At 42.0% G+C, this 25,937-nt stretch overlaps 1 protein-coding gene across 3 annotated transcripts in view; it reads right to left on the bottom strand.

Moving 5' to 3' along the window:
• The window catches only part of USP24 (ubiquitin specific peptidase 24), a 134,099-nt gene that overhangs the window by 30,834 nt on the left and 77,328 nt on the right, over positions 1-25,937 (bottom strand). For all 3 annotated transcript variants that reach the window (XM_035018465.1, XM_035018467.1, XM_035018466.1), the window contains 18 exons: positions 25,194-25,291; positions 22,267-22,362; positions 21,914-22,142; positions 21,071-21,230; positions 20,100-20,255; positions 17,588-17,658; positions 16,782-16,942; positions 13,440-13,501; positions 11,408-11,599; positions 10,273-10,390; positions 7,813-7,957; positions 4,911-5,030; positions 3,864-3,989; positions 3,166-3,264; positions 2,196-2,278; positions 1,214-1,355; positions 880-999; positions 327-547 (listed from right to left, as the gene is read on the bottom strand). In XM_035018465.1, coding sequence (XP_034874356.1) covers positions 327-547; positions 880-999; positions 1,214-1,355; positions 2,196-2,278; positions 3,166-3,264; positions 3,864-3,989; positions 4,911-5,030; positions 7,813-7,957; positions 10,273-10,390; positions 11,408-11,599; positions 13,440-13,501; positions 16,782-16,942; positions 17,588-17,658; positions 20,100-20,255; positions 21,071-21,230; positions 21,914-22,142; positions 22,267-22,362; positions 25,194-25,291 — 2,399 coding nt within the window. The remainder of the gene's footprint in view (positions 1-326; positions 548-879; positions 1,000-1,213; positions 1,356-2,195; positions 2,279-3,165; positions 3,265-3,863; positions 3,990-4,910; positions 5,031-7,812; positions 7,958-10,272; positions 10,391-11,407; positions 11,600-13,439; positions 13,502-16,781; positions 16,943-17,587; positions 17,659-20,099; positions 20,256-21,070; positions 21,231-21,913; positions 22,143-22,266; positions 22,363-25,193; positions 25,292-25,937) is intronic.

Raw genomic sequence — 25,937 nt, 5'->3', positions numbered from 1 at the left:
GGCACAGGAGGGACAGAGGAGGGCAGGGGGAGTGGAGGAGGGACAGAGGAGGGCCGGGGGAATGGAGGAGAGATACAGGAGGGCAAGGGGGATGGAGGAGAGATACAGGAGGGCAAGGGGAATGGAGAAGAGATACAGGAGGGCAGGGGGAATGGAGGAGAGATGCAGGAGGGCAGAGGGAACGGAGAAAGGACAGAGGAGGGTAGGGGGAGTGAAGGAAAGACACAGGAGGGCAGGGGGAGTGGAGGAGGGACAGAGGAGGGCAGGGGGAGTGGAGGCAGGACTACTGGAAGGCAGGGGGAGGGAGTGGCATGAGAACGTCTTACCGCCTGTCCTTAATGAAGGAATAGTAGTGACCCGCGTGTGCCTGTCCACTGTGGACAATGACACCGACAAGTTCATAGTTTTCAGTGAGGGCAACTTTTTTCCGTGGGGATCCTCCACCTCCCTGGTCCATACTTCGCCCATTTTCACCAACTTCCGAAGACGAATCTTGGCGAGCCATTCCTGAAACTGTGTAAGGCTCCATGTTTAGCATCCAGGGAAACTATTTAAAAGCAAAAAGACCACATTAGTGTTGATGTGTAACATAGACAGTGATACCCTATTAAGTAAGATTCAAGTAAGAGGGATGTTTTCCTAATTCTAGCTAGGCCCGCCTCATCACTATCGCCAGGATGACTTCTAGACAGGAGGGCTGTTCACAGATCTGCCTGTCTACCGGCAGCAGCTGCTTAAGACAAAGGGCTGTGTACACCTCCGAATGCAGACCACAGCCTTTCACGGTGGAGACAGAAGTTAGACATGTAAAAAGTAAACAGCAGAAAAGAAAGTGAGGTCATGGTGGTAAGATATTTCAGGGGAAAAAAAACAAGTTACCCTTATCTGTTCATCGTATTTAATGGAGCGTCCACTCTCCCAGTCAAATCCAAATCTCATGAGGTGAATTACCAAGACGCTAGGTAAAGACTTAATGCAGGTCCTTTTCACAGTTATTCTCTAAAGAAAAGCAAAACCCAATTATCTCCGTGGAGGAAATAAAACAGCAAAATCATACAAAAGTCAGAGATTTCCATGGGCCTCTCCTGCCCATGTAAAAACAGGTAATGACACAATTTAATGGGACAACAATAGGAACTTAATATTGCCCTTACATAAAACACAAACGAATAACAAATTAATCTTGTTTTCTAAAAAAAAGCAAATGTAATACCTTTTCTTTACACTTTTCACAGTAATATGCATTACTTCCCTCTAAAACTTCTCCTCTAACAAACTGGTCCAAAGAAATTTCCAAGCTCTGACAAGAAGTAACTCCAAGATTGAGAGCCATGAAAGCTTCCTCACGCTCATATCTGATTAGGAAATCACAGGAAAGACACAATCAAACAGTGGCATTTAAAGGTCTTGAAACTACCACAATACCAGAGACTATACATAGAACTACATTCATAATCAGTGAAATTAACCCATGCCGTCCCTCAGCCTTTTAAAAGTACATTGCCAAATAAAAATACCAGTTTTTGATAATCAAATTCCTTAAAATTATGAATTTCAGCGAAGAAATTTTAGAAATGGAAACCAGAGAAACTTAATTCAATAAACATTTATAGGTCCACTGAGAGAGAGATCTGCAAATCTCTCAACAATGCAAAATTTACGACATACTAGAAGCATCATTTAAAAAGGATGATGATCACGTGCAGTACTACAATTGGCAATTTCCATGTTTTCACCTTAATCCTGAAGCTTTTTTCTACTGCAAAAATATTTCTTCCAAGTTTGATATCTGTATCAGGATAACCTGGAGAATACATACTTTTCTGTTTGAGGATTTATGACTTCTTATGGAAATCCATGTATTTACGGATTAAACTTACAGTACTCTTAAAGCTCTGCCTTAAATACATGAGTGGGAAAGCTTCTGCTTGCATCATGATTTACGTAATACTAAGCATGGTGATGCTCATGAATCTGAATATTCTAGAACTTGGCTAAACTCAAATATATCAATAAATTGTTACAGTAACTTAAGAAATAAAAATACTATTAAAAAAAGAATAGCTGAGATTTTTATATACTGTCACTTTAGTCAAGTAACATATGGATGAAAATTAACAAAGTACTACCAATTAAGAGGAAAAAAAACAAAAATGAAGATCATCAGTGTTGATGTCCGTGGTATCTTCACTAACCTGTGAGGACAGTCTTTACAGATCTTCTGATCAGAGTAGATGCCCTGGAAAGTATTCTTAAAAATCTGGTCTCTCCCCATTTTCTGTTGGAATAAAGGGTCAGACTTTTAGTTGATGCCCCTAGAATTTACAGGTTGCTTATGTAGAATTTTATTTAGACCTAAGCTAAAGCGCAGATTTCAACTTAACAGCTAAAATACAGGGAGTCATGGTGGTGGTTTAAGCTGGGATCGAATGGGACGATTAGAACCCACTGGCCCCACTGTTAGAACAGCCTGAGCTGTCGGCGAAGGAAGAGGAGAGGGGCCAGCCACAGCTGGTGACAAGAACGGCACTCTCAGTGACGACTCCGAATCCTTCCCCCTGTGCCCGCAATGACCACCATGTTAGGAGCAACTCTCCACAATCTTTTCTTCTTTCTTGTGGATAAAATGCTACACATTCCTAAGTGATGTGAAAAAGGAAATGACTAACTTGGGCCTCCTGAGGAGACGAGGGGCAGATACTTCAGTGAGGGAGGTGCCCTGTAACTAGGAGGCAGTGCCATTCGGGAAGCCTGTCACACATCATGCTGGGTGGGGGCAGGAAGCTTTGGGCCCACACATCCCCACAGACAACTTTGTGATCTGGCCCTGTGGCAGAGGCGGACTGCCAAGCACAGGCCGTCGGGTCCCTGGAGAGGGCAGCACGCCCGAGGCCAGACTACCTCGGTGCGCCCACAGTGGTTACTCTGGAGCACAGGTTAAGAGCTCCATACTTCATCAAGTGTTGAATGAATCAAGAAAAGGAGAGGCCTAGTGTCTGTGTCTGTTTTGATGTTCAAATGCCACCAGAAGAAATGAATTACAGTTGTGGTATTAAAGATGACCAGATTCTGATTGATCGGTTTCATAGTAATCCCAATCCTGCCACACTGCTCTCGTATTACAGAGTTTGAGGGAGTCAGAGGGAAAGTGACTTTTTTTCCTACCTTGAGATATTCGTCCATCTGATCAATAAGACTAGTGAAGAATTCATATGCATCCTGCTGTTCTCTCACATAAAGTTCTTTGTTCCACATCTTGAAAATCTATGCAACAAGAATTAAAGCAAAGTTAGCAATTTCTAAATACAGTAGAACACAAATGTGAAAGAGCACTTAAATGCTTCTAAAAACCAAGTTCTATTAGGACAGCAGACATTTTTACTGAAGTGAGATGAGCGTCTGTTTAGCTATCTAGGCTTGTTCCTGGCCCCCCTGGGGTGTGTAATCATCACAAGTCTGTGAGACTATACAAGGCGGGATCTGAGGCCATGGAACAGAGTTTCTGTCTTAGAACTATCCAAACTATGGGGGAAAATACAAGATACCCCTTCTATGAAAAAGAGTAATGTTCCTTATTTAGAGCATTAGTGAAATTGGAATAATATGAATACATATTCCAAAGAGCCAAAATAAGAATCATGAGAAATACTCAAAATCATTAAGATCAGTAGATCCCTAAAAATACTAGTCTCAATATTCTAATCATTTGAAATCAAACATCAACCTTAAGAAGAATGGTACAGCCCATTCTTCTGTAGGTTCTTGGCAATGGGATTAGTCTAGAGTCAACAAAGACAGAAACAATTACCACTACATCCAAGCATCTAACATCCTGAAATCTAAAGAGTTAATGGGTGAAATACCTTCCAGAAGTTCTCAGGTACATAATACTGCAGCTTGCTTTCCATCAGATGCCCAAAGAGAGACTGCACCTGGTAGAACACGCTGTCATCTGGATTGTCCGTGTCATCATCCACTGAAAGTAACGACTAAACAGAAACGAGATGTCGTGAGCTGGAAAGAGTTCACTGCTGCACAGGGAACGCGGACAGACGTACGTGTACTGCCTACACTGCTTTTACAATGCTATGTACGTGTGGATGTGGCTACAGCTCTGAGTAGATGTTTAGCTTCAGTTCTTCCTAGCTGGTGGGATCATGAACAAGTCATTTCTTTGAGGCTCTGTTTGATTATAAAAACTGGAGCCAGCGAAAGCAGTATCACTACGACAGATAAACGTGGCATGATACACAGAGAATATTCTCAAAACCACTGACTGCTATATCACAAGCTTCTAGTTAATAGGCTGACCCGTGAACATGGGTTTGAACCACACAGGTCCACTTACACATGGATTTTTTTGGATACAGAACAGTACTGTAAATGTATTTTCTAGCTTATTTTATCTTAAGAGTAGACTATATAATACATATAACACACAAAATATGAGTTAATTGTCCAGTCAACTGGACTGGACAGTAGACTGTCAGTAGTTAAGTTTTGGGGGAGTCAAAAGTTACATGCAAATTTTTGATCGCACTGGGGGAGCTGGGGGTAAGCGCTCCTAACTCCTGTACTGTTCAAGGGTAAACTGAACTATTATAAAGCACTGATGAAAGACCTGAAATTTTTCTAAAATACAAAAAACATCAGTAATTTTATGGAATAGAATTTGAGAGTAACTTCGTTCAAATCCCACTTGGTCAAGTCTCTCTGTCAAATAGGCAGTATATTCCTTCAGCAGATTTATAAAAACATCACCATGAATATGCTGTCTCACATATTTCAGAAGCTACTAAAAAATCCCTAGTTATGTCTAGTTTTAGTAAAACCTAAATGCAATCTGGGACAATTTTCAGGCCGGGTACACGTTCTCTCTCACACCAAACAGGAAAGAAGAAGGAAATCACCTCAGGGAGCCCAGGTTGCATATACAGCTGCTGGAAGACTGCATTCATGTAACATGTAGCGCCGCCATTCCTCAGCCCCACAAACCCTGAACTGGACCTGCTATCCACAGGTGGAAGGTACTAGAAAAGAGAGGAGTAGAAACAGTAGAGAGAGAATTAGTGTATCTGCCACCAGCACATTTCCACCATGGCTGTCTGAGATGTCTGAGAGGAAAAAGAGATAAACTCATAGATTTATCCATCCAGTGGGTGAGGAGTCAGGCTAACAAAACCTACGTTCTTGAAGTACCTCTGCAGATGCTAATACAAACAAAAAATACTACTATCTCAATGTTCCTTTTCCATTCATAAGCTACCTAACACATTGTGTTTGTTTATCCATTTGGTAGTAATGCATTCCGTCACTTGATTATCATTCAACAAATATTTACGAAGAAGCTACTTATGTGCCAGGCACTGTGCGAGGGATACAAGAGATATATGTGGTCCCTTATCCTAAGTTGCTCACAATCTAGTAGAGTACACAGACATCAATCAAGTAAATATATGTACTTACAAACTGACGTAGTACTCCGCAAGAAAGAAATAGAGTTCTATGAAGTATTTACTATGAAGAATCCTGACCAGTCTGGATGGTCAAGAAGGTTCATATTCCTTCCCTTCCTTTTTAAAGAAGTAACATTCTTCTATCGAATAACTTCTAATAAGCATACAATTAAATAAATACTCTTGCATTGCACGTAAGGATTTTTTTTTTTTTTTAAGATTTTATTTATTTATTTGAGACAGAGAGAATGAGAGACAAGAGAGCATGAGAGGGAGGGTCAGAGGGAGAAGCAGACTCCCCGCCGAGCAGGGAGCCCGATGCAGGACTCAATCCGGAGACTCCAGGATCATGACCTGAGCCGAAGGCAGTCGCTTAACCAACTGAGCCACCCAGGCGCCCCGCCCCCTTTAAAGATATTTTGTACTAACACAGATCCTGTTACAGTGCTTTTCTGGTTAGAAGTAATCTAGAAAAGGCATCTTGGATAAAGTTGAACATGACACTTCTCCAAGTGGAAAAGGATATTGAAAGGACACACTCTGAAATGCTATTGCAGCAGAATCTTGGTTCTAAGGCCATGCCCAGAATCACCTAATCTGCATAAATCAAGTACCTGCATCCATGTAAAAACAAACTGACAAAAGCTTATAGATCTTTTGCACCTCAAGGAATTGCTAAATATGACATACTTTCCACTAACATTTGACATACATGTAGAGCATGGTGATTTCTAAGATCTGATCAACACTGTAATTTATTTGTAGCCTAAAGCACAGATTTTTAAAAAGTTACAAAATAAGAAAAACTAGTTCACAGTAGTGCTAAAAAATAAGTACTTATATGAGGCAAATACTTTTTTCATTATGCTGATACAATCCCCGACTTAAGAAAAAAATAAAATTTCCACTTAAATCTATTAAATAGGGCACCTGCGTGGCTCAGTTGGTTAAGCATTTGCCTTCGGCTCAGGTCATGATCCTGGTGTCTCAGGATCGAGTCCTGCATTGGGCTCCCTGCTCAGCGGGGAGTCTGCTTCTCCCTCTGGCCCTCCCCCTACTCATGCTCTCTCTCTCACTCTCTCTCAAATAAATAAAATCTTTAAAAAAATAAATCTATTAAATAAATAATGTAAAACTAAAGCATATGTTATAAACTAAACATTTTGATACCAAAACAGTTTCCAATTTACACACTCACATTTCATTTTGCAAGTGCTATTTTCTCTATCTGGCACCCCCTTCCTTTCTTGCCTAACCCGTATGCTACATAGTACTCAGCTCAGGTGTCCAAAGGGATAAGCCTGACTCTGCAATGTTCGTGGAGAACGTGATGGCAGCTCTAAAAGCGTCCTCCCACTCCTCCTCGTCTGGTACTCCAGTGCGCCTGCAACGTGCTTCCCTCCTGCAGATCTCAGTGAATACTAAACTGTTGCATGGTTCCAGAGCCTTGTCCCATATCCTTCTCATTGCTGGAATGACCTTCCCACCTTGCTTCAATTGGCTTGTGAGACATTAGGCTCTATTTTTTTTTTTTTTAAGATTTATTTATTTATTTTAGAGAGAAGAGCATGAGCGGGAGAGGGAGGGGGAGAGATGGGGGGGGAGAAACAGACTCCTCGCTGAGTGGGAAGCCTGAAGGTGGGGCTCGATCTCATGACCTTACAATCAAAACCTGAGCCAAAATCAAGAGTCAGGTGCTTAATTAACCGACTGAACCACCCAGGCGCCCCGAGCTCTACTTTCAATTCCATCTTTTCTAAGACGCCTTCTAAGATAGCATCTGGTGGTGAAGTGCCCCTCTGTTGGCTGGGCATTCAGGACATGACCTGTATCTTATACGTTATCACGTTATATTGAAATTATCTACCTATGGGTCTGTCTCCTCCGTTATACACTGCCTTTCTTGAGGGCTGGAATCCTATATTCATTTGTGAGTTCCAAAAGCCTAACACACCTATTCGTGCCTAGTAAACTCAATAAATCTTAGCTGACTGTAACTGAATGTAGACCGTACTGTGACAGAGCCAGCGTCTGAGTCAGTATCTCCAGGGCCCGGTGCTGTACCGCCCACAGCTACTCAACACATGGGCTGAAATGCTACTTCTTACTGAGAGTGATTATCACCTGACTTGAACATGTCTCCTCCTTAATTAATAAAAAGGGTATCACTGAGTAATATACTATTACAATGGTAATAAAGTAACTTTGTAGTTTATAGGTGATTACAGTATGTGAACACAATAAGCAAACGAATAATACTGACTTTCTTTGTGATTAGGATAAGGCAAACACAGGCTTTAAAACTGTATGTTTAACTGACCATTCCAAAAAAACTACAAAGGTCTAGAAAACTTACATCAAACTCCTTGGTGAGAGCAGGGTCGGGTTGATGATGCATAGAAAGCAGTTCTTTCGTGATAATTTGCAGATTTGAAGGTGAGCTATCAGCCAACATCACCAGGACTTCATAGGCTGCCAATCGGCTATTCACTGTACTACACCTAAAACAAAAGATGCAAGTCAATTCCAACAGTGAATAATCTACTTAAATTGCTCATTAAACTAAATCAACATTTGAAATGAAAATATTAGAGCTGCAGTTCCTCAAACAGGGTTAATCAGGTCTGATGGCAGAGCTCTAGGAATCCTGGGGGAAGTGTTTACTTAAAGGAAGATGCCATGAATACACGAAGGATGATTAAGGTTGAGAGCTAAATATCTTCTTGGCCTGATAAAGTAGCAAAATCTCTTACTTAGGACTGTAGAGTACTTTTATCTAAGGTTTGGATCAGCAAAAATGGAGGACAGAGAGTCTGAAAATTTTACCAAAGACAATATGAGAATAACTAGCTCTCAAAGTTGGTAGCAAGAAAGATTTTTGTAGGTCTCACCCTGAAATTCAAATATCTAAATGGCAGAAAAAGAAAGCTATACCAATCAGAATAAATGCCCATAAATGTTTTATATGTGCCTGGAGATAAAAAAAACTTCACGGACAGGAATCAGCTTCATTTTGCTAAGAAAATGGAGACAGAAATATGTGGTATGCTAAAGTAATTAGTTTAAAATGACGATAAAAGGTAACTAGCAAGCATTCTGCAGGAAACCAAAGGCTTCTGATATTGCTCACCTTTAGCAGAGATCATTTTGGGGATGGACAGTAATTTCTCACTGTCATCTATACCAACCTTGCATTACCGAGAAGATCACAAGTTAGGAAGGATACACAGAAAAGAGGACATCCAACTTCTGAGAGAAACATGTATGGAGTACAGTGTGGGAGATGTGCTCATGGGGTGGGAATGGGGGCTGTGGGCCTGGCTCTTAGATCAGCACTGCGCCACGCCCTGAGGACAATGGCCAGGAGCTGGCACTGACCTTTGCTCTTATTTGGACTTCTGGATTGCAAAGGACAGGTAAAGAAGGAATGGGAGGTGCCATACACACAGGGTAAACATGAAGAAGTTCTTTCGTTAGTGTTAATAAGAATAAGCATTACTTGTGAAAATACTTCTGTGTACTGTAAATCTCTTTCTGGCTTTAGGGTTTAGGTAGGAAAGGGCTGGGAGCCACTGTGATAAATGAACATCACTCAAAAACAAAATGCCGCCTTTTCTAATTAAGGCACAGTGTATGATTTAAAAAACCCAACTCCTTGCTGATGGAGGTATTACTTTTAATAAATAAAAGGAAAAGGATTCATGAATAAAAATTTCAGTAAAACTACTGAAGAACCACTGAACTCTACCTCTGAAACGAATAATACTCTATGTTAATTAATTGAATTTAAATTAAAAAAAAGAAAAATAAATAAAAACCAAAGAAACATAAAAAAAAAAAAGAAACTACTGATGATTTATTTTCTCCATTCACTGAAAACTGAAATACTCCTGAATTTCTACTGCTTTAATAAAAGATTCCCATTGAGCTAGCACCAGATCTTTCAGAACAAGACTGGGGCACGGGTGAGGATGACAGTCACAGCCTGAGAGACACCCCAAGAGTTCTAATGAAGGTTTATTACCTGAAACAGACTTTGCTAATAAGAAAGCTCTACAGAGAGAAATACTCACACGATAAGATACAGCTTAAGATTCCATGAAATATTGCTTATTATGCCTTGCCCATTCCAATAACCACTAAAATTATATGGGAATGTTTTTCACTGGTTAAATACCAAACCCCAGTTCCTTTGAGATTATTCAATTAACTCTGGTTTTCCTAAGAACAAAGTAAGGTGGATTCAGAGCAAGTAAAGATGGCAGCATGAAGCAGCCTCCTCTATCTCCAGGAGCACCCAAGTAGGGTCAACATTATAAAAAGATCTTTCAAATTTCTACCCATAAAAATGAATACAATATTTGACTCTAAAATTACCACCATAATAAGTAACTAGCAGTTTTAATTATCAGGACACAGGTGATATACAGCAAATCACACAGTTCATGCACTAAAGCACCTACCCTTTCCTCCTAGAAGAAATTCTTGAGATTCTGAGCCTATTTACTTTTACCTTGGATGTAATTCTTACCACCTCAGTTTCTCTTGGAATTTGCTACCAAGTTAACCACATAATTTATTACTGATTCTTCCAATTTGATGATAAGAATGATTCCAACATACTTGCTCAGCACTTACTATGTGCCAGGCAGGCTTTATCCTAAGCCCCTTTACATGCATTTCTTTATATAGTGGATAATATAACTAAACACACTCACGAGATGGACGACAAACTCCAAGTTAAGAAAATCTTTCTGGACTAAAGTTCCGAATTAGAATTTTTACCAAAACTGAACACAACGTGCATTTTCCATACTTTGGATGAAAGTCCTGTTGACTGATGGCGGCACTGCCAGCTGGAGAATGACTATTTAAAATAATTCTAGAAGCTCGGAAAAGGAAGTCATCTAACAATGGTTTAATGAGTGATGAACCTGGAATAGAGCATAATATTCAGGTTGAGGAGGAACACATTTTAATTCAAAGATCCTGTTTTTGTACGTTCATATCAGAGCAGCAGAAGCACCCAAGGCCACCCGATGGCAGGGCATTCAATTTAATTTGATGCTTATTTTGTGAGCGCTTATGTAACACACGGCAAAGCTCTGTGGGGCAGAGGGGTGGGGATGGGTGGGAGGGTCAGGGGACAGGGAACAAAGAGAGACAAGCAAGGGTACCTTCCTCTATGAGCTGACAGCGGAGTGAAAGAAGCCATGCTTTCACTTTAGAAACACAAATGCCAAGAACACCGCAAGGCAGAATGGTCTGAGTGAATAGTTTCTTCTTACTCTGGGGGGGGGGGGGGGGGGGGGGTGGGGGGGTGGGGTGGGGACACAGAAGGGTTTCTGAAACTTCTAAAATCTCGCCTTCTTTGGGTAAAATGATGTGCCCTTTTCACCCTGGTTTAGAATCACTCTTTTCTATGTATCCCCAGTAGCCAAGAAGATTTTTATAGAGCTTAGTTTGTGTGATAAAGGTGGTAATTAATGTTTGATTTATTTTCTGAATATAATTTATAATACTGAATATGCCCTTACAAATTCTATGTGTACCTCAGGACACTCATATGTACCCCACTATGCAGGGGATGGTGGTTGGGGGCTGCCTCCTAGATGAGAATTACCCTTACAAGAAGTGAGACATACAACAGATATTTTATATAGTACAAAACAGCAAAAGGAGAAAACGCTACTTGGAATTTTTACTTGATGTTAAGAAGTTACGTGATCCGTTTTGAATGCTATAAAACTGTCTACATGGTTTAATGATGCAGGTAAAACAAACCTTGAGTTTGTCAGCCACTAAAATTCCAGATAATCTCGTATTACCTGAAGGGTCAATTTTCTATGGAACACTGAGCAACTATCCTATTTTCCTAATTACACACAATACCATGGCAATAACTAAGAAGTGAGGTATTCTATCATGTGGTAAGATGAAGCAATAATTACCAAGCATTTCCTTTTCTGCCCCGCAGAGTGAAAGAAGGGTCTTAATGAGCCGTAAGTGTCCTGCCAATAAGATGTTGTCTGCTTCACTGGTCTCACATTCAGCGGTGCGATTAGGTTCAAAGTTATCCAGCCAAGTAATCTCATCTTCGAGCATAGTTGCTGGGCTGATTCTTAACTGCTCCATTTCTGAAGCTAAGAAGGAAAAAAGAAATCCATTTCGAAGAAAGAAGGACTTCCTTCCATGGAGTCCAAATCCTGAATTACAGTAGGCAAAGTCCAGTCCCAACTTTCCGTTTCGCCGATCTGAGAAAGCGGTCACTAACAAACAGGGGGCCTGAGCTGCTGCCCCAAGGACTGTGACAGCGCATGCGCACTCACTTCTTCCCCACCCACTCTCTGTCCTAAACCAAACGTGTAGTGAGGGCCCCTCTGTGCAGGTCAGGGAGGGGACAATCTTGTTCCGAAGAAGCTCCTGATTGGGGAGGGGGTATCAGCAGGTGTTCTAGAAGAGGCAAGGACGAAGGTACGAGGAGAGCCAAGGCTCCCGCAGCGTCACCTAGGCCAAGAGAGTCCTGCAAAGGAGGAGGAGGTCCACAGCACAGTGTTTCCAGACAGTGTGCCAAACCCCGGAGAACCACTCTGCTCTGCTGTAGTAAGTTCTCTTGCTTTCCTCTAAACAAGGAGTAAAGCAAGATTCCGTCCCGAAGATGAGACTGGGGAGGAGAGGAAGAGTGACCGTGCTCTCCTTCCACGGCACTACAGCCATGAGCAGTAAGGTCCCACAGGATGAGGTGAACAGGGATACCTCAGGGTCAGTTGGAGTGGGACCAGCACTGGGCACTGTGGGTCGTCGGCTAACACCTACGCTGCAGGGTGCAGGGTATGAAGCCTAGCATAGGTACTGGCATAGACAAAATACTCTCCAAATGGCAAATACTGCTTGTCTCAAGACAGCCCCACCCTGCGCTCAACATCCCAACAAGGGACCCTAGATCCCTCGTTATTCAGTGACACAGGGAAGGCCTACATGAAAAGCTCGTTCATGACTTCTGAAGTTGTAGGTGTCAGCCAACTCATGGTTCCAGTCCTCGAGCAGCAAAGCAGAGCACGCTCTCCAAGTCCAAGCCAGAGAGCAAACCTTGCTGGCTACTGCCCAGCCTTCACCAGAAGCCTGGCTGAAAAACGTGCACGCAAAAAGATCTGTTTCTTTTGAGAAATCATTCAGTTTTCTTCTAGGGTATTGGAAACAGCCAACATACGCTGTTTCCTGTTTACCTCTGTCTGCCAGCAACCTCCCGACCAAATTCTGACTGTGTGGAGCTTTACAGCCCGCATACAGGCAAGGTATTTCTGTTTGACCTCCTGGCCTTGACATTCTTTTCCAATCAGTATTTCCAATGAATACTTTGTCCATCCTGACTTTTATTTACTTCATGGATATTTCCTGGAAGCTGAAGCGAATCTTTTTACGTAGAGAGTGGGGAATAAACTAACAAGCTCTTGATGTGAACAACTAAAATTTACACAGAGTATCCCAACATACCTTTGCATTATATATGAGTAAGTACAGATGATCAAAATCTAAATGCTCTAACACTAAAATTTCTAACAATATTTCAATCACCTAACACTGAATAATTAACTGACTTCTGTTATTATCAACATAACTCAACAGTGAGTCCCTCTTTCCTTCAATGATTGACCTTTAAAATGGTCAGAATTCACTATACTAGAGAGAAAGATTCTTCCTAATAGTTCTGTATCAGTGTATTAAAATGTGCCTTTGACAATTTTTAAAATCAACAAATCTTCTCAACACATTAATGGTTGGGTATATGCTAGGAGAAGGGAGAACTGGTATATGGGTTTATGTGCAATGTTCAAGAAAATAAAATTCAATTTCAAACAGTAATTATAATCTCATTTATATCGAAGATACATTAAATCAGATTTAGAAATGTCCATTTGGCTTTCTTTTCTACTCTTCCCTCTCCCCTCCCCCCACACGAATCAAAGTTAGACATTTACTTACTTGTCAGATCATCTAATAATTGGCACCTTAGATCAAAATACTCCATACACTGAGATAATAGTCTAAAAAACAGATAAGAAAAAAAAAAAAAAGATAAGATTTCAAGTATTAAAAAAGGCTGATTTTAAAATAAAAAACATTTTCCTTGTAAGAACAGGTTCATAAAACAGTTGAACAATGGAATTTTCCTAAGCATAAAAGAACTACTTAATTTATATTAATTCACCTTCACAGTATCTTAGCAACAAGCACACTAATGATTCTGCTAATACAGATACACTATAGAGGTAATAGCGTAAAGAGAGGAAACTTACTAAATCTCCCATTTTGTAATGATGTACAGGCTGACTGCATACATCATGCGCTAGATTACACTCATTCATTCAAATATCAACCGATATTCACTAAGCACCTACTATATGCTTGGAACTATTCTAGAGGAACAGCTGACAAAAGAGACAGACAACAAATTAAAAAAATACATGTGTTAACTGGTGATACTAAGAAGAAAAATAAAGTGGAGTAAGAGAAGAGAAAGGTAAATTCTTTTACCTAGGATGATCAGTGAAGCTTTTCTGCAATTATAGTAGTGAAGAGCACAAGCTTTAAAGTCAAGCGACTTTGGTTTTATTCCTGGTTCCACCACTTACAATTGGGTGTCTAGGGCCAATTTCTTTGGTTTCTAATTTCTAAAATGCTTGTTAAGAGTGTTAGAAATAAACACACATGCATACACATGCACATCCATAAAAGGCTCAAGAATATACTAATAAGAAGAACAGATAATGAAAAAAGAAAAAGGATAATGAACCAAGAATTATGATTGTTAAGGAGATAATTAAACTGTCAAACTCATTTGTCCTTTGTGAGGATTAAATGATAAATATATGCAACGGATTTAGCATGCTATATGGCAAAGAGTCAGACCACAGTAATGCCAGTATTGTCATTACTAGTATGGAACAATTTTCAAATTACAAAAACACATTAACTAAAGATTTAATTTTATGTGAAGTTAAATGTTCTACATCCAAGAGATTCTTTGAGAATGTTAAAAACTCATCCAATGCTTTCTTTCCTGAGTTTCGAGAAATTTAATATCAAATCAAACTCTTAACATTTAGTTATATTAGATAATTTGAGTCTTACAAAAAGTATTAAGTGCAATATCTTACTTCTTAAAAAATGCTCACACAAAAGTACAATTATCTCTGTGCAGATGACGTGATCCTGTATATGGAAAACCCCAGAGTCCACACAAAATAATTTAGAACTCATCAGCAAATACAGCAAAGTTGCAAGATACAAAACTGACACACGAAAATCAGTTTTGCTCCCATACACTTAAAAACAATATGAAAAAGTAAGAAAACAATTCCATTTACAATAGCATCAATAAGAGTAAAGTACTTGGGCATCCACTTAATGAAGGAAGCAAAAGACTCAAGACTTGTGTAGTGAGAAGGACAAACAACGCTGAAAGAATCCTAAAATACCACAACTAGAGCAACAAAGCCGTGTGGTGCTGGTGTGAAGACACACAGATCGATGGAACAGAATGAAGAGCCAATCAATCAATCAATCAATCAGCAAGCAAGCAAAAGAATTTTCGTCAGAGCTGTCAAAACCCTTCAAAGGTGAAAAAGGTGCTGGGACAACTGGATTACCCACATGGAAAAGAATGATGCTGGACCCTTACTTCCGTGAGGCACACATAAAACTTAACTCGAATGGATCAAACACATAAATCTAAGAGTGAAAACTATAAAAACCTTAGAAGAAAATATAGGGGGAAAACTTCATGACATTGGATTTGGCAATGATTTCTTAAGATATGAAGCCAAGAGCACAGGCAACTAAAGAAAGAACAGAAAAGGAAGTATTTCTCCGTCTTAATTAGAAATGAAAAGCACGACATGGATGAACCTGGAAAGAGCAGAATGGGGGGATGGAGAAGGAATGGGGAGCTACTGTTTAGTGGGTACAGGGTTTCAGTCTGAGATGAAAAAATTCTGGGAATGGGTAGTGGGGACAGTCGCCCAACAATGTGTATTGGGTATGTACTTAATGTCACTGGTCTCTACACCTAAAAATGAGTAAAATGATAGATTTTATGTACATTTTGCTGCAGTAGAAAAGAAATTCTAGCAAATCTAAAAATTAAAAAACCACCTACATTTATTTTTGACCTGTCTCTTCATGTTCTTTGCCCATTTTTCAATTTGGTTGTTGGGTCATTTGTTAGTGATTTCTAACAGCTTCTTATATATATTATCAAAATGAGTTTCTTGTCTGTCTTATGTTACAAATCTATTCGGCCAGTTTGTGAACTGACTTTTGACTTTATGGTATTTTTTTTCCACACAGAGTATTTTAATTTTTATGGAGTTGAATTTATCTTTTATTTCACAACTTAATGGATCCAGAGTTTCAGTTTAGGATGATGAGAAAGTCCTGGAGGTGGATGGTGGACATGGTTGCACAATAATGAGAATATACTTAATGCCCCTGAACTTATGCTTAAATGCTTACATATGCTTAAACAGACCAAGTTTGGATACAAACTTAGGGGTTTGGATACTTATCCAAACGTAGGGGGTTGGAGTAGCTCTAACATTTCTTCCCTTTCAGAGCTCTAATTTGTAAAGCATACACACAAGGAAAGTAGATACTGATTTCACACATCTTGGTGGTACCTTATAAGCCCTTTGGCCAAGGGTTCCCTGGTAAAGCTAAGTTGGAGAAAGTGGAGGTCGGTGTGGGATCTCCTCCCTCCCATCCTGGACCTAACCGGGGCAGCCTTGCATACAGGCTAGCCCACAGGGATACAGCAGGGTGGGCAGAATGAACTTACCCAAGCCATTCCATCAGCCTGGCCCACAGCTTCCCTCCATGCCCAGAGACGTGTAAAACCAAGGGAGAAAGCTAGAAGGACACCCCAGCTATATCTAGATATGAGTCAGAAAGTATGCTGATCTGAGAGAGTGACAAATGCAAGGACATGAACAGTATAATCCTCATAAAGTGATGGGGCTCCCATTAATTTCAGCCTCTCACCACCCAGGTGAGCTCCTCTTTCTCTTGGGGGTGGTGGACCAGGTCAGGTGGAGGTGGGAGTTCGAAGTGATTCAAGGGTAAGGAAGCCTGGTAGTGTTTCCTCTAACCCTCCTGTCCTTAATGGGGATATAAGAACTGGAAAACCCTCTTTCAGGACACAGATGTTACAGGAGGAAAGGAGAAATTCTTCAGTCATCTCAGTAATGCACCATGGACTTCAGGGGAGCAGCACGCAAATCATTATTCTCTTTTGGTATAATGTGACCTTTAATCTTGATTCCGTACCTCTGATTGACTCCTCTCATAATACTAGTTGGGGACCAGAGAGGTAGCTGAGCCGTGAGAATCACACCTAGGAGAAACTGGTTTGGCTTCTGTACATCTGGGTGAGCTGAAGTATCTGTCTGACTAAGAGTGTACAGCTGATCACAGGCAGCACGGCGAATCTGAAATTACATCATTAGTGGCGAAGGACATACATCAACCAACACTTAGAGACTGCTTACAAAGTAATTTTCCTCTGAAGTCCACACTCTGAGGGATGCTATAAGGGTGTGAATGTTTTAATCACTAATGGTAACGTTTACACTGAATAAACTAGGGCTGATTAAAAACAAGCGTGGTCGGAGAACTGATCCCCAAATTATTCTATTCTACTCAATAATATAACTGAAAATAAAAAACTCTTCAAGTATTTCAAGGTTAATTTTCAAGGTCATATAAGAAAAATCAGAATTATAAAATCTAGTGGGAGTTCATGACTTAAAGTTGGTCTTTTCTGACTTTGACCAACATGTTGACACTGAACGTCAGCTGCAGGTGCTCAACACCAGCTGTAACGTTCTGTTTGTTGTAAACAAACACAAAGTAGTCTTAGCACTAATCTCTGAACTTTTGGTGGAATACGGAATAGAAAGGAGGGCAGAGCGTCCAAATGGTCACTTGGTCACTTTGCTTTCAGAGCCCTCTGTAGGACTCCCAAGAGGACTAGACGCCATGCCTTCTGTCCTGCACGCAGTGTCACAGGTATGCAGAGGGCCGTGGACAAAGAGGACCGAGGGGATGTTTTATGTAATGTAAAAAATCCTTACCTCAGCACTTGGCGATCCAAGCAGAATATCAATGATAAAATCAGCAACACAGGGCAAGTTATAGAAAGATGCTAATGATAAAAATAAGGAGAATTGGGGGCGGGGGGGGGGACCAAGTTAGGAAACGCATTTTCAAAATTTTCAAAAATTCTGAATACTTTCTTAAGCTTAACTATAGCAGAAATTCATCTCTTTTTCTACCTGAAATTGAATTCAGTACTTTCTACAACTGCCTCCACATCTCTGAGTTTCCCCCACGAGAATCTAAGGTGCCCAGGCGCAGGACCATGTCTTGGTCACCCCCGTGCCTCCACATTTTAGCACAGTGCCTTGTACACACCAGTTATAGAACAGTATGTCTTGGGCGCCTGGGTGGCTCAGTTGGTTAAGCGACTGCCTTCGGCTCAGGTCATGATCCTAGAGTCCCGGGATCGAGTCCCACATCGGGCTCCCTGCTCAGCTGGGGGTCTGCTTCTCCCTCTGCCCTCTTCCCTCTTGTGCTCTCTGTTTCTCATTCTCTCTCTCTCAAATAAATAAATAAAATCTTTAAAAAAAAAAAAAAAAGAACAGTATGTCTTGCCTTGATAAACTATCAATACTCTACAACAAAGTACAAATGATAAAAAAAGCTTGAAGGGAAGTTGACTTGAAAATATCTCTAAAATTAAACAATTATAGGAAAATTAAACTATGAGTATGGCATCTGTTCAAGAGCATTTTGTAATGACTCGTACTTCTTACATATGTCTTCAAAAGCATTCTTGCTCAAAGCAAATAATCTTGGACACTACATTACTGTTCTACAAATGTCCAACTTTTTCTAGATTTACTTTATCTTATGAGTTTGGATATTATACGAAACACGTAACGGTCATCAATCTTATGTAACAGGTGGTCTGAATCAGTGATAACACGTAAGGGTCATCAATCTTATGTAACAGGTGGTCTGAATCAGTGATAACAGGGAAGAACAGGGCTTCGATGCATTGGTACAATTTTTAGAAGTGGAACTGTTAAGACTTCATTCCTGCATAAATATTTATTGAGGGCCTACTACACATGCAGTATCTGGGTGTGAGAGATTCAGTAGGGAACAAAATGGACAAAAGTCTCTGTCTTTATGGAGCTTACAATCTAGGTGGGGAGGGATGATGACAATAAATATGGTAAGTAAATAAACTATATACTATGCTATAAGATAGTAAGTGATAGAGAAGAAACAAGGTAAGGGGTTTAGGTAGTGCTGGGAAGATGGGAGGGTTGTGGTCAGAGAATGTCTAAGAGATGAGATTAAGCACACCTGTATGAAATGAGGCAGAGAGGGCCATGTGGGAAAGATGGGGAAGAACATACCAGGAAGAGGGAACAGCCAGTGCAAGGGCCCTGAGGCAGGAATGTGCCTGGAGTGTTGGGGAACAGCCAGGGAGGCCAAAGCATAGCGAGGGAGGGGGAGAGCAGGAGAAGGTGAAGACACAGAGGCGTCAAAGGGGTGGACTCTGTATGGCCTTAGTAAAGATTTGGCTTTTACTCAGTGGCAACTGAGAAGCTGCTGCCGGGTTTTAAACAGAGGAGTGCTATAACCTGACTGACATTTCAGAAGGTCCACTCTGGTTACTGTGTGGAGAATAAATTGCAAGGATAGAAGCAGGGAGATCCGTCAGGGCGCTCCTGCTATAGTCCAAGCGAGGGATAATGCCAGAGCAGAGGCGGGTAACAGTGGTGGTACTAGAGGGCAGAATCTGACATGGTTGGAAGGAGAATGTGCTGACAGAAGGGGGTGTGAGAAAGGAATCAAGGAGGACTCAAGGATTTTGGCCAGAGCAACTGAAAGAATGAAACCGCTATTACTTAAGCTGAGAAAACTGCGTGATTCAGTCCAGCTAAGGAGCTCGGCTGTGGACCCGTCAAGCCTGGGAAGACTACCTGAGAGCCAAGTGGAGGGGTCAGGGCAGTGGTCTAGGCTGTAGTTTCACATTCAGACACTAGGAGGAATCTGGGGCTGTGATGGTGGATGAAATCACGGGGAGAAGGGGTGTAGACAGAGAAGAGACAGTGACCAAGGGCTGGGCCCTGGGGGGGTTCTAATGTTAACGTGTGATTAATAACAGCCCCAGTTTGCCAAAGCCCACAAATGAGGACAAGTCTGAAGTTTCGTAACTTTGAATGCTAGAGTCATCATCAGTTTAGGGATTGATACAGAATTCTAATTCTGCAGTTTATGACCTGTAAATTTGGGTTGTCTTCATTCCCCAACTAGAGAGTAAGCTCCTAGAGAACAGACATCCTTCCTGTTTAATACCTAACTGGGGAACCTTGTATACAGAAGGTGCTCAATAAATACTTGTTCAGAATTTAGCCATTCTAAGCACTATTCTTACGGAGCCCACCTGCCCGCTTTCCCCCTTTTCATTTCTATTAGCACGACCTTCTCTACGAGGGAACGTACATAATTCCCAACAGAAACCTGGCATTTCCCTAAAAGAGATGAAGGGCAAACAAGCCTCCTGCCTACCCAGTTGCTGGCTCCGCAGCTGCAGGCATGTAACAAGCAGAGACAGGGCCTCCCCGGCAATCAGCGAGTCTTTGGTGGACACAGACTGTTGTCGCACGCAGATGCCCGCATGCAGGGCTGCCGGGTCCCCTTCACTCCCAGAGCTGCAATTGCTTCCTGGGAACAGGCAAGCAGAAGGTTACTGCGGACCCCACAGGACCCTCACGGTATCATAACATCCTTTTAATGTGCTCCAGAATCCTCAAGTGAAATTAAACAGTGCAAGGAGACATTCTGGTCTAAGAAACGAGAGACAATCACTTTATTTGACCCCAACTGCTTTAAAACACATTTGGAGGCACTCGAAATGTACTCAGGAGGCGAAATTCAGTTGAGGTGACAGAAGTGAGAACAGTGCAGTTTGCTGGGCCTGAGAGAGTCTTCCTGGGATATTAGAAATATTCCTCATCCTGACCTAGAGGGGTCATCTGTACGTAAAAATCCCCAAAAGCCTGTACACGTAACACTTCCACACTTCGCTGTACGAATGTCATACATTTTAAAAATTTTTTCTACTGAGGTAAAAATACACACGTAAATTGAAGAGGGAAACCAATTTATAAAAACCTTATAGAAAATAACTGGCCAAACCAAGAAAATGACTTTTCCAGGTAGGAATTCCAGATGAATTTTTATTACGGCCACAATTTTTGGCCTCATGGCACTTTTACAACACTTGGCAAGCTAAAAACTCTGCTGATCTGGTTTCCCCACTTCCTCTGCGCTTATCAATGCTTTTTTTCTGAAGGTCTGACCTACGTACAGTAACATAACAGGTCTCAAGTGCACAGCTTGACGGGTTTCTACTCATGCTCAAAAGCAAGAGAAAAGGCTTCCTCCTTTTTGCGACTCCAAACAGCCTATGCATAGATAACTCTCACAGCTTATTTCTTGCCCGGTGATTTAATGACTTTATTCTTTTAAATCAGTACCTGAACTGCTGAGTCGGCTCCGGATTCCAGCAGGAAACAGAGAATTACTTTCTTTAATTGGCTGGCTGCTCCCAACGAGGTCAAGTCGTCCTGCAGCGGCAGCCCATGACAACCTCATGAAACAAGCCACCGTAGACGTGAAGTCACTCACTTCCATTGTCTAAACAAGGGCAGGAAGAACGTTATGAGAAAAGGCAGCACTTGGAACACATTCCCGCTGCTGACTTCCATCCCCTGACTGGTCTCAGTTTTGTGAGACCCTTTCTCCTCCACGATCACCCAGAAGGACAGCCTTTATTATGCTCCCGTACCGTTCAGAGACTTTCCGTATGTCCTCTACCTGTAACCCAGAGCCTGATCTCCATGCTCAGGAGTCAGGATACCCGTCACTCGTTTGGTTTTTACCGTTTCTCCTCTCCCACACAGTACACTTTGGGCTGCGTGAACAACCCCGTGGCCTTCCCTTCAGGCTCTGTTCTGTCTCTCTAGCTTTGCTCACACCTGCGCTCTTGAGGGAACAACTCTCCATGCTTCTCTGTCATCTCATCTAGCTTTAAGGCCTAGTGCAAATGCCACCTCCTACGTAAAATCGTTCACGACAGCTCTGGGGGAAGGCAATTAGTCCACTTCCCCTGAAGGCCTACGAATGTTCTGCCCTTGTAGCTCTCCTATAATCCCTGAGACTTCCCACCTTGAAGGACAGTGATTTCTGCACTGGTGGTCCCTCTCTGGCTCACCGTAGGTTCCGTGAAGGCTACGTTTGTGTCAACAACTTGTAGGTCTGCACAGCCCTTCCCTGTAACAGCAGGGACTTCTAATTTCTTGAATGCACAAGTCACCTACTTGTATTGCAACTCGTGCAGCAGGGATGATTTCCTCGACCCTAATGGAAGACCTGTCAGACACGGACAGCTGTCGGTAAGACGACTTTTCTGGAGTACCACATAAGGACATCTGCCTGCTTGTCTGCCGGCTGACGTTTCGGAATGGGCGAGAAGAAAGTGCTTCTATGCCGTCTTTGGTGAGGTCTTCATCTAATAATGTGGGCATTGTTTGTCCCACAAGTAAAAATCTTCAAAGGAAACAAAAAGCTAGACTTATCTGAGGTTATTTCATACTATTCAAAATGATAGCATTTGGGAAGAGAAATAAAGTGAAGTACTGCCTTGTGAGACTAAGATGATATATTTACATACCTGGCAAGTTGTAGACAGATGGAATAAACTCCCTGCCTTGTTTCATAGTCTACTTCTGATGGGATGGAATCCCTCTGCATGACATTTACAACCAAACTTAAAAGAAAAGAAAAAGGCAGGACATTAAATAAAGACTTCTATTTCTTTCATAGGAAATTTTCTGTAACTAATTTAATTGCTTATGTAAATGTTATCAATTACTTAAAATTTCTATAAGAGCCTTACATACACACAGACCATACATATTTCTAACACAATGATTTCCTATGATTCCTGCAACTCTTGGTCCATTTAGAGTTAGATTCCTTGCTTAGCCAAAATGCTAGAGTGTCTGGATTGTCCTCATTCTCGCTGACTGGTGTGAGTTCACTGATTCACCACTATTTTATCACTAGAAGAACTATCAGTTAAAAAACATATCTAGAATTGGTATATTCAATAAAGCTTATTTTCACATTCACTACAATTTCTCTTATTACAAAAGCTTCCTAACTGTTCTTCCTGCTCCCACTCTTGACTCTCCACCCCCAAAATCTATTCTCAAAAGATCAATCATGGGGTGCCTAGGTGGCTCAGTCGTTAGGCGTCTGCCTTAGCTCAGGTCATGATTCCCGGGTCCTGGGATTGAGCCCCACATCGGGCTCCCTGCTTGGCGGGAAGCCTGCTTCTCCCTCTCCCACTCCGCCTGCTTGTGTTCCCTCTCTCGCTGTGTCTCTCTCTGTCAAAAATAAATAAATAAAATCTTAAAAAAAAAAGAAAAAAGAAAAAAAAAGATCAATCAGAGTGATCCTTTTAAAATATTAAGTCAGATCACGGCACTCCTCCTCTGCACAAAACCCTCCAACGGCTTCTCCTACAGAGAAGAAAAGGCAGAGTCTTGGCAGTAACCTGTAACCCGTAAGACCCATAACCTGACGTCTGGTATGTCCGTAACCTCATGTCCCCCTACTGTCTCCCTCCTGCTACCCCAACCTGACAGGCCTGCTGGTCTCCGAAGGCACCAGGTCAGTCTCATGCAGGGGCACACACTGGCTGCTCCTCTGGATGGCTTCCCCCAGGGATCCCCAAGTCTCCCTTTCTCATCTCCTTCAGGTCTTTGTAAAATGTCACCCCATCAGTGAAACTTTTCCTGATCACCCTACTGAAAATCACAGCCCTGTCCATTCCCTCTTGTCTCATTTTTCTCTACAGTTCTTAACAGCTGCTGGCATATGCTTTTACTTTCACTTCTTTATTGCTTGTCTCCCCTCCAGACAGTAAGCATCACAAGGATGTGGAGTTCTGTCTAATCTGTTCACTGCTCTGTTCTCAGTGCTCAGAACAGTGCCTGGCATGCAGATTAACTGACACAACTAAGCCAGCAGTAAAATGCCTTTATTCCAGAGCTCTGTGATTGGAAGTGAATAATCGGAAATGAGTTTTCACTGAGAACACCTCTGTGATTCTGAAAACGAATCAAGCTCCATGCAGGAGGCCTTCCACACGCTTGGGGCTTCTTTTAGCCCCACTCCCTTTATTGCTTCAAGGTCTCAGCCCAGCCTCTTCCCCGCAAGGCCTCCCACAGGAATTCTTGCAACTGTCCTCCAGCCTTCCCTCCTTCCTCGCCCGAGGAAATGCAGGCCTGTTTCTTGTTAGGGCAGGAGAACTTGGCCCCACGGATTATCCCTTTTCCTTTGATCTTTCTTTAGTCAGCCTGCAAAGACAACCTAGGCTTCCCCAAGGTAAAAGCAAAACAGAAAAGCAATCTTCCTCAGCTTCTCCCCTTCCAGTCACCGTCACCCCTGCTCTGCTTCCCCCACGTCTCTGATGCCACTCTCGGCTCCTCACTTCACGCACCTCAACCATGTTCATCTCTCTTGATGTCCGGTGTCCTCCATCCCCTTCCGAGCTTATTTCCGACGCTGACTGAATGCTCACCATTCCCTCCCTCTCCCAGGCGAGGAGTCACAGGGCCATTGATGATACACTGCCTCCCCTATATCTAGTCGTAAAAACTTGCCTATGTTACCTTATAAATGTTGGTTACTGCTGCCCAACATTTACCGCTGTCACTCCTCTCGGGGCCACTGCATGGTCTCCCTGCCTCTGTCTCTCCCGCTTCTATTTAGTCGTCTCCACTGCGGCCAAAATGATTGTGCCAGGCAATTCCCAGCTTTGAAACCACCTGTTTTCCCATGGTCTAGAAGCTAAGGTTGACATTCCTCAAGGTGACCCTTCCTGACGTACTTCTCTCCTTCATCCTTTGCTCTAGCCTCCCCAGGCAACTGTGGCTCCCAAGACAGGCCACACAGCATGGTGCTTTTACTCATCCCACCCCCTCTGGCTGAGTCCTGGAGGGGATTCCTGCTCTTTTCTCAATTCCTAGCGCAAACGTCATCTTCTGCAAAGCACCTCCTAATCTTATTACCCCATGAAAACGTCACTTTTTAAGCACTATCTTGCATCACCTCTCCCTACCTCCCACCCAATGCATTTTATGAGCCTGTTTTGATACCTCTAATAACTGTTTGTTATTCTTTGTTAAACCATGAGGCTCTAAAGGGCAGGAATGAGATCTAAGTTATCTTTGCATCCCCCGCATTAATAAGGCCTCATAAAACAGGCATTACCGGGAATCAAATTTGCCTGGTGTCAAACTAATGTGGGAATCAGCAGAAACAGATCTGCTTCCTCTCCTTTACTCTCCTCAAGAATTTCTCCCACTACCGGAAGGAAGGAGATGTGCTTCTGCCAGTTCTCCAAATAACCAAAAGTCGTAAAATGAATTTAAGCGTTTCGAAGACTGAAACACCATTTCTTCTTCTTATAACTCTCGTGACACTTCACAGAATACCTTATAGGAATAACCAAGGCCAAGCAGGAGAAATTACCCACAATAACTATATTCATTCTTTGCAATTCTTGTGACATTATAGTGAAACTCTAACCTCAGCCCTCCTGCTTTGAGGAAGTTCTCGCAGAAGGATTTTGCACAGTTTCTTGCCATGTCATCATCAGCTGTTGGCATGAGTTTGGAGCTTAGAACCTTGAAAACAGATAGGCACAGTTAGATAGCCCAACATTTCCAGCAGAAATGACTCCTTCACTAAGTAAAACAATCCGATAACTCGAGTCTGAGTCTCATTAAGTGCTGCATGCTGTTTCCCGACCCCGCCCCCAGAAGAAGGAGGCTGACGTTTCACAACTGAACTAATCATGTTTTCCAAGTTCTATAAGTTAGCAAGAAAATCTGTTTTGTTGAAGAAAGCTGGTGTTTCTTTTCATGAAACCAGCAAAGGTGGATGTCTCAGGCTTAGACAAGAGCACATAACATTATGTGATATGCTAGACATGTTTTTGAAAAAGATGAAGTTTTATAAAATAGCCCATTCCTTAAAAATCCAAGATGAGGGGGCACCTGGGTGGCTCAGTCAGTTAAGTGTCTGCCTTAGGCCCAGGTCATGATCTCAGGGTCCTGGGATGCAGCTCTGTATCGGGCTCCCTGCTCAGCGGGGAGCCTGCTTCTCCCTCTCCCACCGTCCCTCCCCCCACTCGTGCACACGCTCTCTCTCTCTCAAATAAATAAAATCTTTAAAAAAAATGCTAGATGAGCTAATAATGATTCTGAAACTCCTACCATTTATTGACCACCTACATAATAGGCATAAAAGGAAGTCTTTACATGCATTCTC

The sequence above is a fragment of the Mirounga leonina genome, unplaced genomic scaffold (assembly GCF_011800145.1).
Source record: "Mirounga leonina isolate KUSES-001 unplaced genomic scaffold, KU_Mleo_1.0 Mir_173, whole genome shotgun sequence".
In the NCBI taxonomy this organism is placed as follows: domain Eukaryota; kingdom Metazoa; phylum Chordata; class Mammalia; order Carnivora; family Phocidae; genus Mirounga; species Mirounga leonina.
Note: the sequence above shows the minus strand (reverse complement) of the source record. Positions and strands in the feature narration are given on the sequence as shown.